This window comes from Narcine bancroftii, chromosome 14 (genome assembly GCF_036971445.1).
Source record: "Narcine bancroftii isolate sNarBan1 chromosome 14, sNarBan1.hap1, whole genome shotgun sequence".
NCBI lineage: Eukaryota > Metazoa > Chordata > Chondrichthyes > Torpediniformes > Narcinidae > Narcine > Narcine bancroftii.
This window is the reverse complement of record NC_091482.1, coordinates 5752696-5767391: the sequence shown is the minus strand read 5'-3', so window position 1 is coordinate 5767391 and position 14696 is coordinate 5752696. Positions and strand designations below refer to the sequence as shown.

Genomic DNA, 14696 nt, shown 5'->3' with positions numbered 1-14696 from the left:
AAGGTGTGGACAGAGTATATGTAGAAAGATTGTTTGCCCTGGTGGGAGAGTCTAGGACAAGAGGGCACAAGTTCAGGATTGAAGGATGTCCGTTTAAAAAGAGATGTGGAGGAATTTCTTAAGCCAGAGGGTGGTAAATCTGTGGAATTTTGTTGCCAAGGTTGTAGAGGTCAGGTCATTGGGCTTATTGAAGGCAGAGGTTGATAGGTTGTTGATTGGCCAGGGCATCAAAGGATATAGGGAGAAGGCCAGGTAGTGGGGCTGAGTGGGGAAATGGATCAGCTCATGATTGAATGGTGGGGCAGACTCGATGGGCTGAATAACGTATTTCTCCTCCAGTGTTTTATGGTCTTAACCATCTCCCCTAAACCCCCATATATGTTCCTTATTTCCCCTTTATTCATCAGGCTCTTGTGGATTTCTCATGCATCTGTCAGTGGTAACGTTTTCAGCCTTCTGAAAACCCCCAGCACCACTTCTCCTCCTCCTCTCACCCTCTGCTTCAACTCCCTTCCCCCCACCCCCCACCCCCCCGCCCCCTCTGCTCATCTCCACAATCCTTGGTATCCCTTTTTTCTCTGATTTTGTCTCTGAGAGGTGCCTGGGGATGCTTTGTCTGACCAGCAGGTTATTTTTGTTGCGGAGTGCTGCATAATATATTTTGTAAAAATTAAATTTTAAAGTCTTCTGAGAATGGAGCAGGTGAGGGAGTCTTGCAGACGTTGTCTCGGCTTTTGATGGATTCTGATTAGAAGTCAGTGGGAGGCCAGGCTGTTGCCTGATGATGCTTTTCAGAGAGCAGAAATAAATATTTATACAGAATTTTACAAAGCGGAATCAGACAGTCCATCCCAAAATTGGTTGAAGGTCCAATGAGCTTCCTTCCATTCTGTTCACTACATTTCACCTATCTTCAATGTGTTTATCCAGCGCCTCCCAAGATCAGCTCTCACGAGAGGGAGTGCCGCACTCTCACCACTCACCGCATGTTATATTTCTCCCAAATTTACAAACAGATTTATTAATGGCCATTTAATACTGGTGTTTGTCTGCCTTGTAGGCAGGAATATCTCCATATCAAACCTCTCTGTAAGTGAAGGGTCATGTAACAGGAACAGGTTCTTCTGCCTGTACTAAACATGTTATCCAAGTTAAACTAAGACTCTGCTGCTAGTTTTTAATGGATATCTCTTCCCAGTGTATTCATGTGTTTATCTGGAAGCTTCTTAAACACTACTGTTGTATCTGCTTCCACCACTACTTCTGGCAGCCTCTTCCAGCCACCCACCGATCTCTGGGTCAAAACCAAATACCCCACATATTTCTTTTAAACCTCTTCCACCCCCTCACCTTAAATCATGATCTCAAGTATGTGAGGGGAAAACATTCTGATTATCTTCCTAATGTTATAATCTTGCATCAGGTCTCCCCTCAGTCTCTGACGTTCCAGAGGAATATAACCCAAGTTTGTCCAATCTCAACCCATAACTCATGCCTTCTCTGCCAGGCTTCATCTTGGCAAATCTCCTGCGCCCTCTTCAAAGTCTCTACATCCTTCCTGTAATGGAACAACCAAAATAGCACTCAGTACTCCAAGTGCAGCCTAACCAAAGTTGTATATAAACCATAAAGCCATAAGATATTGGAGCAGAAATAGGCCATTCAGTCCATCGAGTCTGCCCTGCCATTTGCTCATGAGCTGATCCATTTTCCCACTCAGCCCCATTGCCTGGCATCCCCATTTCCATCAAGAACCTATCAATCTCTGCCTTAATTACATCTAATGACCTGGCCTCCACAACCGCCTGTGGCAACAAATTCCACAGATTCACCTCCCTCTGGCTGTACACTTTCCACTTCCCCTTATATTTACAACACTTCATACTTTTCTGGATTAAGCTCGGACTGCCATTTCTCTGCCTATATATGTAATTTTGTTTTAGACATACAACACAGTAACAGGACCTTTCAGCCTACGAGCCCATGCCACCCAGTTGCACCCAATTGACCTGGGAGGAAACAGAAGCACCTGGAGGAAGCCCACGCAGAAATGGGGAGAACGTACAAACTCCTTACAGAGAGCAGTGAATTCAAAACCACGTCGCTGACGCTGTAGCAACGTTGCGCTGTTACACTAGCCTTGCCGCTCCTTTATGTATATCATTTTGTATTCTTTCGTAATCCTCTACATTGTCCACAACTCCACCAATTTTAGTATCATCTGCAAACTTACAAACCAACCCACCTACTTTTTTATCCAAGTCGTTTATTGACATCACATTCCCATCAGTGATTCTTGTGGAACACCATTGGTTACCAACCAAAATAACTCCCTCCATTCTGTCTTCCTTGACCCAGCCAATTCCAAATCCAAACTATCATTTCACGGTTGTCACGATGGGAAGTGTCAGGTTCAGTGGGTTCACAGAGAGATGAGTCTGGTCACGTGTTATAATCACACGTAACTTTAAATAACACACAGGAGAACATCAAACAGTACTCGATTACTACATTAAACAGCAATATAGACATTCACATCGGGCCTAGGTTGGACTTCTATACCAGTGGCCACCTGTACTGTACACGCTCATACACTTGAGTACACACTCTTTAGACAGGGACTTTCACACACACATCTGGTTCCCTGTTCCATTGGGGGTGCAGCTCTCTGCAAGTCCTGATCTATCATAGTACTACGGCTCAGCTTCTTTGTAGTGCACACCTTTCCTGGACACTTCCAGCACTGTCCACAGTAGCAAGCTGGCCTGGAGCAATGTCCAGGGCTTGGGCCACGAGGCAGAGAGGAAGAAATGTGCTATGCATCGATGTGCCTAGCCAATAATGACCCTGGGTAATTTAAACAAGTCAACAGCAAGATGTCCAACCTTGAATGACAAGTGATGTGACTCCCAAATAAGTTTCAGACAGGGAGGCCACATGTTTCTCCACAATTCACATATAACAACAGTGGATTCCAAGTAAGTATGCCTTCTGGATAGCCTATTATTAGAAACCTTGTCAAATGACTTACGAAAGTCCATGAAGACAGCATTTACTACACAACCTTTGCCCAACCACCTTCATCGCCTCCTCAAAAATCTCAATCAAATTTGTAAGTCCTGTCCTGCCCAGCACAAAGCCTTGCTGACTGTCCCTAACCTGACCATCACCTTCTAACTGTGCTCAGTTCGTATCCCCTGGAATCCTCTCCGGTAGTTTCCCTACCAAATACGTGAGGCTTTTCCATTCTTGAACAGAAGTACAACACTGGCTGCTCTCCCTTCCTCCAGGATCTCACATGTTAATAGTGGGGATTATTGGCCCCAGTAAGCACCTCGTTCAATCACCTGGGATATATTCTATCAGGCTCTGGGGACTTAACCACCTAAAGCTCTTCTAAAGACTCAGGACCCTCTCCTCCTTAATTTCAAAATGCCTTAATGCAATTCCATTCTCTACACCGGTTCCCACCACTACTTTCCTACTCCTTGGTGAATACCCCTTAAAAATGCTCACCTGCCTCCTGGCACAAATTCCTTGAGTGGTCCTATCCTCACCCTGGTCATCCTCTTGTTATGACTGCAAGTATAAACATACATGTGTCTTCTTTGCCTTCTGAGCAGGGAAGGTCAAAGGTCCCTTTTATTGTCACAAAATAAAACATTAACGATGTTTGTTCATGAAGCACGGTGAACCCCCGTAATCTGGAATTCAAGCAACCGGTAAATAAATCACGGAAAATAAATAAGTAAAAAATGCGAGAGTTTAAAGTTGATGCACCTTGCTGTTAGTTTGCCAATCACGCAACATTCAATCTCAAGCAACCAGAAATTCAATTATCCATCATCTACCGAACCCCATAGGTGCCGGATACCAGGGGTTTTACTGGACATCAACTTTTGCCTGCCATAAAGCAAACAAAGAGTAGCTATGAGCATTGCCCAGTGCCCCTATATATAGGAGGAAGAGAAGCAAAAGAGAGATCCTTCAGAGTCACTGAGTGTCCGTGGATTCCCTCCAGCACTCCCATAGCCTCTGCAGCCGCACAGACTTCTGTTTGATCCATCGGCAACACGAGCTCCAGATCCAAACCTCCAATACAATTAGAAAGCCTTCAGCGCCCAAGGTCCATCAGGAACCTTCTTGCCCTCAGCACCATCTCCTATCCTGGTTTCGGTATCTGGTTCCCATGAGCCAGTACCCAGCAGCCCGCACCTCGTGTGAGTCCTTTGACTGCAAGTCGACCGCCAACAGCTTGTGTGGGTCCTTCAGCCGCTGAACCCCTCACTGGACTGGAGCCGTGATCACCATCTTGTAGGGGCATGTCCTGAGCTTCTCCTTCTCAATGGAGGGTCAAGAAGGCACAATGTATCTGTGTAATTAGCACATGAAGGCAGCTCCGCCTGTCCCCTGGCATTAGCTGCGTTCTTCTCTCTCTGTTTTTGCCCCTTTACATTAATGTCCCTTTTGAAGTCCTGAAGGGGCTATGCTGGAGTATAACTGAGGTGCTTACCCTCTGGATATGTTGGAGGTGAGCTGAATAGTAGACAAACTCAGCAGCCTGCTGCTTGTTTTAGGGGTCTCTGCCTTCACATTCAGCAGTAAGAAAGCAGGGTGACTGTATGCAATGACTATGATGAATTCTCCTTCAATTTTCTCCAGTGCTCCACTGCTGAACAGCGGCAGGGGAGAGGAGTCTGGTCTCACGCCTCTCCTTCCTTGAATGCCAGCACCCCAACCATCCAGCACATCACGGAATGACACTGATAGATTGCCTGGATGAGTTTAAACTGATCTTATTGAATGGGAACTAGGAGAGATGAATGAATGTTTCTGAGAATTCTGCTGGTGATGTTGGGCATTTATCAGCTGTCTGCTTTTATCTTGATGAAGTCCATTATTCGTATGCTTCATTTGACAGGTGATAATTTGGAGGATATCCCGCTGATTAAGACAAGGCTCCGGTTTATCAGCCAGCACTGTAGTTGTAGCTGTCAGAGAGGTTTTAATTCTGTACCATGACCAACCATCTCCATCCCCATCAAATGATGCTTCATTTTTGTAAACCTTACCTGCCTCAGTTGCCATGCGAAAGGGAAGGAATCATCTTGTTCTTTTCCCTCTCCCAGGTGTCATTGTTCACAATGAGCTTCAGGTGACAGGAAGGCCAGCAGCTGATGAGCTGAGAATTCTCTTGGTTTTGCTACTCTGGATGAATGCTCCCAGCCTCTTCCCTGGGAGTGGCTACTTTCCTCTCCCTCTCATTTTGCTCTGGCTTTTTTTAATTTTCGTTCTTGTTCCTTTATTTTGAATGGCAAAAGGCATTTTGATCAAAAGCTGGAGCATGATTGAAATGTTTGCAGTCACTGCATGTGTGAAACAGAGGGGCAGGCTTGCTGGAAAGTCTCAGAAGAGGGGAAGGGAGACAGCTCGGGTCAGCGACCCTCCTGCAGAACGTCACATGACCGCGGTTGATGTTCACAACCACACTTTGACTGTTGGGAGCAGCAACGTTGGCAACCCGCTATTCGATTCTTCACTCATTGCAGGAGGAGAAAGCTTTCAGGAAATGTGGCATTCTCAAAGGCATTATGCCAATGAAGTGTGGCTGAAGCAGAGTCACTGTTTTGTTGGAAATATGGCTGTCAACTTGTACACAGCAAGATGTCATAAATATCCGTGAAAACAGAAGGAAGGGTTTTCATCGACTTTGGTTGAGTGATTTATGTTTCTCACGAGCCCTGGGGATGACTCTGTACTTCTTCTCCGCCCAACACAGATGACAAGTATTTGTCGGTTTAAGATTTCACGTGAAAGGCAGATTCCCCAACTGCTGGATTAATGGAATCAGTCTGGACTCCCATCATGAAATCTCCAGTGCGAGAAATTTTTTTTTGAATATTTTATTTTTGATTTTCCAAAGACTCATGCAAATACGATAAATAAAATATTACATTCTCTCTCCATGTAATTTGATTTACAGAGTCCTTATTTCCCCTTCCTTACACCCTCCCCTCCCTGTCCCTTAAATTATACAAATACCAAAATACAAAAATACAGACATATAAAAACCACCTAAATACCAAGAAAGACAACGATCCTCTTTGAAACTCGAAAACCTCAGATATTAAATTAAAACCGGTCGGGGCAAAAACATGTTTTTTCTGCGCCACATTGCTCATTTCACATTCTTAATCCTTTACCTGCTGGGACTGATTGTTTCTTTTCTCCTATTCGGGGTGGGGGGGGGAGGGGGTTTGTAAATTACATTTGCACACCTAGTGCCTCAGATACAGTTCCCACACTTCAACAAATGTGTCATATCCCTTCCGTAAATTATAGGTGATTTTCTCCAAGGGAATGCAACCCTGTATTTCCATATTCCATCGTGCCATATTTAGCTGGGAGTCAGACTTCCACGTGACTGCTAGACATGTCCTGGCGACTGACAAGGCGCCCTTCACAAACTGAATTTGGTGTTTAGACAGTCTAAACTGTCCTTTCCCAACCTTCAGAAGGTACAACTCCAGATCCTGTGGAAAATCTACCTTTGTCATTTTTTTTTCTGGTGCGAGAATTTAACCCACCATCACCTGGTTCCTAGACAAGAGACCTGCACTTAGTCCTGTGCTGACACCTGTGCATTTTGAAGACTCGTTCAATCTATTGCCACCACCTCAACCAAAATTTCAGTGCTTTGAATTTAAATTTAGACATACAGCATGGTAACAGGCCTTCCAACCCACGAGACTGTGACGCCGAATTATACCCAAGTGACCTACACCCTCTATTCTTTTTTGAAAGGTGGATGGAAACTGAAGCACCCAGAAGAAACTCACGCAGACAAACTCCTTTCAGACAGCACAGGATTTGAACCCCAGTCGCTGGTGCTGTAACAGTGTTGCGCTAAGGGCTATGCTAAGCATTGGATCTCGTTAAGTCTGGGAATATCCCAGGCAGCAGCTTCAGGAGGTTGTCACATTCAGCCTAAAATGTTGCAACTGGATCACATTTATGTATACTTGTAGATTCCATTTCAGTTTGATTTGGGCATCATGTTCAGCACAGACAAGTAGGGTGAAGGGCTTGTCCCTCTGCTCTACTATTTGATGTTCTACTCGACAGCTCAGGTAGGCAAGATGCCACAATTGACTTGCTGGCATTCTGATGGAAACGAGTAGATTTTCACCAGAATTTCTCCAGCCAGTATTGGCCTCTTGTCGAACCAAACATGCAGGAGACACACAGAGTGCACCCTTAATTTTAATTTTAACTTCCAGCATGGTAACAGACCCTTCCGGCCCATGAGCCTATGCTGGTCAAATACCCCAATTAGCCTACCCCCGGTACATTTTTGAAGAAACCGGAGCATCCAGAGGAAACCCACGCAGACAAGAGGAGAACGCACAAACTTCTCACAGACAGCACCGGATTTGAACCCTGGTTGTTGGCACTGTAATTAGGTTGCGCTAACTGCTACGCTAACCGTGCTGACCCTGTTGTGTTTGAAAAGTGTCAGGTTTGGTGGGTTCACAGAGGGATGATTCTGGACCCCAGTGTTTCAATCAAAGGTAACTTTATTGAACCCACAGGAGGCAAATGGGAGAAGGTCCCAAATGATACCTAATTACTCTACTACTAAACTATATAGACACCAGGTCAGGCTCTGATACCAGTTGCCGCCTATCTTCTACACGCTTCACAGACAAGGTCTTTCAAACACACTCCCAGTTCCCTGTACCAGTGCGGGTGTGGCTCTCTGCAAGTACTGGTCTATCGCAGTACTACGCTCAGCTTAAGTGTAGTGCGCACCTTACCCGCGGCTCTTCCAGTGATGTCCACAGTAGCGACCTGTTGTCGAACAGTGTCCGGAGCCTGGACCACAAGGTAGAGAGCAAGAAATGTGCTATGTGTTTGAGCTGGTTGACTAGTCAATGATCACCCTAAATAATCTAAATGAGCCAATGGCAAAGGTGCACACTAATAAGTGGCTGGAGTCCAACCATGATTGCAGGTGATGCGACTTCTGAATAAGTTTCAGACAGGGAGGACACGTGACCATCTGCAATCCACAACGTCCCAGACAGGCAGGGAGGCCACATGTTCCTCCACAGACCACATATAACACCCCCTACACTAATCGTGCCTGCCCTACGTTAACCATTCTGTCCTTGTCTGATTCTTGGTCAAAATGATGGAAGGGAAAGGTCTAGCTCTCATTTCCTAAAGTCAAGTAAAAGCTCAGCTGGATCTTCTATTTTTAGAGCTTCTTAAATACAGAGCGGGTTCTCTGTGTTGCAATCAACAGCAGGATTATTAAGGAAAAAGAACTCCCACTTTAATAATCATTAAGGAAGGCTTTACTGAAGGGTGATGGTAAAGGATTACTATCTAATTGGCTGTAAAATTTAGGGACTAGCTCAAGTGATGCTGGAACCAGTCACTGGGTGTTATGGGGATTGGCACTGATGGCCCATTTTCAGCTGCTCCCAGTGGGAAATAGCTAATGAGCTTTGACTGTAACTTGTGACTGTCTCTCTGGCTAATTTTCAATAGTTCTGAAGTACTATTCCCTTCTGTCTTTCTCTCCCTCCTCTCTTTGTCCAGTCCACCAGCCAGGAATTGCGATCAGAATTTGACATCTACATCCCACAGTGCAAACCCCTGTCACCGGGTGAAATTCTGGGTTGCACCTCACCATGCATTGAAAAGTCATTGGATGCCATCATGTGAGTACTGTCTTGATTGGTCTCATACAAGATGTTTCCAGCTTTGAAGCAGCCCCAGTTGTGTTGTGTAAATTATCACACCTCATCTGAGGCCTCGTTCACCTGTACTTTCCCCCCTCTCTAGTTGGAGAGATGAGGGTGAATGAGCTCTCAGGTGAGCTGTCGGGAGATGTCTCTGGAGAGAATTGTCATCACATGTTTTCTCTGTCATAGATAAGTGTTCTTTTATCCAGGAAATTTTGTACGATAAATTGTTACATAAACATATAAAGAAAAGCATCTGTGTCCGCATGCAAGCATAAAGAACAAGACGTAGGACCAGAATGAGGCCATTCAGCCCATTGTGTATACTCTGCTGTTTGAATCATGGCTGATAGATTTTTCCTCTCAACCCTGTTCTTCTTCCCATAACCTTTGACACTCTTACTAATCAAGAACCTATCAACCTCCATTTGAAATCTGCCCAATGACTTGGGCCGTCTCTAGCAACAGATTCACAGCCCTCTGGCTTATGCGGAGTGTTATAATCACACAGCATGGAACAGGCCCCTCAGCCCAACTTGTCCGTGCCAACCAAGCCAGTCCCATTTGCCTCTATTTAATCTAAAACATTCCTGTCCATATGTCTTTTGAACATGGAAATTGAGCCCGCTTCTACAGCTTCCCTTGGTAACTCTTTTCAGATTCTGACCACCCTCTGAGTGAAATAGGTGCAGGCATAGGGAGGGGAAAACAAACTGTTGGAAGAACCCAACAGGTCAGGCAGCATCTGTGGAAGGAAATGGACAGACGACGTTTCAGGTGGAGGCCCTTCATGGTACTGAATGGTAAAGGGGAGAAAGTCAGTGTAAACGAGAGGGGGAGGGGTGGGGCATGAGTTGGCATGTGCTAGATGGTGTGATGGTGAAAATAGGTTTGATGGGTTCAAAGATTAACAAGTCCTGCACACACATGTATAAAACAGTTATCTTTACATTCACAACAGGGAATCATATGCATCGGATGCTAGGTAGATAAAGGTACTCGCAACTCCTGATAGTATGCCAGGGTTATGCAATAATACCCACCACTGCTCTACAATATGCAAGCATGGTGCACTTATTGATAGAGTACAGCAATCTAATTACAACTAGAACGGGTGTATGGCACTATAGCCCCAATCCCATACTGGCATGCACCACACAATTGGTTCTCAAATGTTGCCCATAACCTGGACTGGACTCCTCACAGTCGGTCTTCCTGCGTCATCCGTAGCCCACAACCTGGAGTGGAGCTCAGGGATGTCTCATGGAAACCAAGGGGGTTTTTTACTGCAACCGGCTAGAAGGGCCAGCCCAGGTCCACTTATGTGACCTACAAGAACCAATTGCATGGCACCCTCACCTGGAGGTGGATCTAACCTTCATTGACATGGGGAAATGACCTCCAGGAGCAGGCACATGGAAATTCCTTTGTTCGGACCAGATCTCCTGTCTGACCTGTTGGATAATCCTCCAGATAACAGATGGATCCAGGTAAGAAGGAGATTTTACAGCTGGTTAACATGAGGTCGTGCATAGTGACTATACCACAAGCAGGTAGAATGGAGATGATTGGGTAATAGCCCCATCCATCAAGCTTGCTACCACAATGCTTTCAGTGACTGAGATTGATTTTCTGCACATAATTTATTTGTAATTATACCCTCTGCTCATTGAATTTTTCAAAGCAATTACCCTGCTTTTACTGGGCGAAATTACTTTAATTTTGGTTATCTCTTCTCTACAAGTCGACTTTGTCAATAAGTACTCTGTATCAGCAGTGTGGGGCTTTAGAATAGTCGAGACGAAACTGACTTCAACATTCAAAACGATCAGAAAAGTGGACGAGGGCCAATGGTTTTGCGGAGTTGTATGGGCAGTGGAAAGAGATTTAATAGTAATATTCAGAAGGAAGTTGGATAAATGCAGGGAAAGGAACATTTGTAGTCCTATGAACTTGGATGAATTGGATTGGTTGTTTGTAGATCAGTGGGAAGATGGATGAACTCAGCAGGTCAGGCTGGAGAGAGATGGGCAGTCAGGACCCTTTTATTGAGACACAGAGGCCAGACAGCCTTCTTTTATGCTGTAAGGATCCCTTTGTCAAACATGATTTCATTCAATCTCCCCCCCCCCCCAACCCCAACTTCAACAGCCCTCCCTTTTCGTTTTATATTCTTCCTTTGAGTCACTTAGGTGCAGTGGGCAGAACCTGGGAAATAGCGAACACACAGATTCAGATTTATTGACAGAGGACAATAAATCTCTCATCCAGCCCTGAGATTCTTTTTCCTGCGGACCAGGCTGAATTTCTACTTACCGGAAGGGCAAAAAACTGTACTCGGATGAAGAAACACAAACAAACCAACTGTGCAATACTGAAAATAAATATTCAGCGATAAATCACGTGCAGAGTACAGTCCTTGAATGAGTCCCTGATTGAGTGTGCTGTTGCCGAGCCTGATGGTGGATGGGGAGAAGCTGCTCCAGAACCTGCTGGTGCCCGTCTCGTGATTCCTGCTAGGTCTTGATTTTGCAGTGCCAGCAAAGGGGAAGATCAAATTTGCTTCGTGAACACTGCTCAAGGAGTTGGGAAAATCATTGCCTTTCTGAATTGTGACAGGATATTCCCTCCCTTCATACACCCACCATCTGAAAGGTTTTGTTCACCTCTACTGTGGCAAAAGCTCAAAGGGGTAGTGAGCTTTCAGATCTGGAGGATGACCCCCTGGAGAATTGTGAATGAATGAATGAATATTGTCATACACATAAGTACAATGTACAAATGCAATGTAATGTGCAGCCACACTGAGTACCTAAGGCACACTGGCATTTTAAGACACCACAGAGAGAAAAAAAATAAAACTACCCCGTGGAGCACCCATTAGTGACTCTTGGACCACCCATAACTAACCCAGGGATCATCCATAACTAATCCACGGACCACCTGTAACTAACCCAGGGACCATTCACAACTCATCCGCGGATCACCCATAAATAACCCAGGGACCATCCACAACTAATCCGCAGACCACCTGTAATTAAACTGAACTGCACGTAACTAAGGTGGGACACCCATAACTAACTCATGGATCACCTATAACTAATTTGTGGACCACCCATAACTAACTCGCAGACCACCCACGGATGTTAGTAAGGCATTTGACACGATCCCCCACGAGAATCGTTCGGAAAGTCATGAGGCACGTTCACTGTGTGGATTAAAAATTGGCTTGCATGTAGAAAGCAGAGAGTAGTAGTAGTAGATGGAAAGTATTTTGCCTGGAAGTCCACCTGGACTAGTGGAGTGCCACAGGGACCTGTTCTGGGACCCCGCTCTTTGTGATTTTTATAAATGACCTGGATGAAGAGGCGGAAGGATGGGTCATTAAGTTTGTGGATGAATCGAAGGTTGGGGGAGTTGTAGATGGAGCTGAAGGTTGTCATAGGTTCCAGACAGGATACAGAGTTGGGAGGAAGAGTGGCAGATGGAGTTCAATCCAGATAAGTGTGAGATGATGCATTTTGGAAGGTCAAACCAGAAGGCTGAGTACAGGGTTAATGGTCGGATACTTAACACTAGGAGGAACAGAGAGATCTTGGGGCCCAAATCCATTCATCCCTCAAGATAACTGTGAAGGTGGATAGGATAGTTAAAAGGGCCTCTAGGATTTTGGGGTTCATTAATAGGGGAATTGGGTTCAAGAGTCGAGAGGTCATGTTGAAACTCCACAAATCTCTGGTGAGACCATATGGGAGTGTTGTGTTCCGTTCTGGTCACCTCATTATAGGAAGGATGTGGAAGCTATGGAGAGGGTGCAGAGATTTCCCAGGATGTTGCCTCGATTGGGAAAATAAGTCTTATGAGGCAAGGTTATCAGAGCTCGGACTTTTCTCTTTGGAGTGAAGAAGGATGAGAGGTGACTTAAAAGAGATATAATCAGTGGATCACCCATAACTAAATTACAGACCACTATAACTAAGGGTCCACAAGTGGTCAGTGGACCACAGGTCATGAGGAACTGGCTTGGTGCATATTAGTGAGAGAGAAAATCATTACCCTTCAGGTCTTTGATCCGTCACCTGAAGAGTTAACTCCGTTTCCGTATCCACAGAAAAGGTGACCTATGGAAAACTTCCAGCATTTTCAATTTGAAATTTTCACCATCCAGCAAGATTTCCTTTTCATTGGGATTAGATGAGGAGAAGCATAGTTAGGATAGCAGTTAGCACAACACCTTTACAGCAACAACGATCAGGACTGGACTGGGGTTCGAGTTCCACACTATCTATAAGAAGTTTATTCGTTCTCCCCATGTCTTCGTGGGTTTTATCTGGGGGCTCCGGTTTCCTCCCACATTCAAAAACATATCAGGGTGTAGGTTAATGGGGTATAAATTGGATGGTGCGGACTTGTAACAGTGCTGTATGTCTAAATAATAAGAGGTTTGCATTGGAGGATTGAACAAAGTAACAGGAATGTGCTCAGTGAAGACATCACAGTCTCAGAATGCCAGACAGTGCGTTCTAGGTGAAAATTTCAAATTGAAAATGCTGGAAGTTTTCCATAGGTCACCTTTTCTGTGGATACGGAAACGGAGTTACCTCTTCACGTGACGGATCAAAGACCTGAAGGGTAACGTTTTTCTCTCTCACTAATATACACCAAGCCAGTTCCTCATGACCTGTGGTTCACTGACCACTTGTGGACCTTGCTGATCACCACTGCCTGGAGATATAGAATGAAACAGGTTAGAAAAAGGCCAGCAATCCTGCTACAATATAGTTCTTTCAACTGGGATTTTTTTTTGTCTAAGGCTTCCAAATGTCAAGTCAAGCGTTTAATTAGTCTTGTAGGTAAAGTCTAGGAATTTTTTTTTCAGTTCTGTAAAACACTATAGAGTATCTCACAAAAAACTTTGGCCACTTGGTTTCCCGAGGGGAACGGTTAAACTGGTCCATGTGCTGGTGTGGACAGACAGTGTGATTGCTGTTGTATTCTGCTCAGTAAAATGAGGATCATTAAATGATACAGTATACAATAATTAATCTTGCTGTCAGTTAGCATAATATTACACGGTGTTCGCCTCTCCAATGATAACCGCAGAGGTTCTTGTACTACATTACAGAATTTGAACATTGCAAGCTTTGCTATTTCATTTGATTAATTACCTGATATTCAGCGGGTTTGACTCTTATTTCTGCTGTTGGTCTCTGAGGATTAATATCAGGCACCAATGGTATTATGTGCAGATATTAATTGGACATTGGCATCTTACAGTTTCTGGCCCTGCTGTAAAAAGTATTTGGATAGGTTTAGGAGCATTATTAATTAACAATACTAGCGTATTTTCTTTTGATTTCTCTTTGTTAAGTTCTCTAAATCTTGCTGCATGACAATGAACCAACCAACCTTGTTTGCATACCTTTCCCCTCAAACAGGATCCAAACAGATGTCAGATTTCAAATTTATTGCCAGGGTACATACATGACATCACATACATCCCTCAGATTCTTTTTCCTGTGGCGAGGCAGAATTACCACTTATTGCTAGTGCAAACAAAAGTTGTACACAATGTACACACGTAAACAAACAAAGAAATATGAACAAACTCACTGTGCAATATAGAGAGCTGCCGGTTGCTTGAATTCCAGGTAACGGTTCACAGTTAAAAAAAAAAGTCTTCTGGTGGTCCCAGAGTAGTTTATGGTTAGGGGAGTATGAGGTTCAAGGATGTGTTGGGCGGAAAAAAAAAACTGTTCTTGAGTCTTGAGAACTTTAGGCGCTGTACCTTCTGCCTGAAGGTAGTACGAAGAAGATAGTGTGGTGGCAATCCTTTACGTTGGCTGCCTTCACATAGATGTCTTCAACAGATGGGAGGTCAGCGGACGTGATGGACTGGGCTAGGTTTTGCACTTTCTGTTGCCCTCCACATTTCTGGACACT

General features: G+C 44.6%; 1 protein-coding gene across 14 annotated transcripts in view; it reads left to right on the top strand.

Moving 5' to 3' along the window:
* The window catches only part of dph1 (diphthamide biosynthesis 1), a 745916-nt gene that overhangs the window by 495466 nt on the left and 235754 nt on the right, over positions 1 to 14696 (top strand). For all 14 annotated transcript variants that reach the window (XM_069911783.1, XM_069911789.1, XM_069911788.1 and 11 more), the window contains one exon: positions 8608 to 8729. In XM_069911783.1, coding sequence (XP_069767884.1) covers positions 8608 to 8729 — 122 coding nt within the window. The remainder of the gene's footprint in view (positions 1 to 8607; positions 8730 to 14696) is intronic.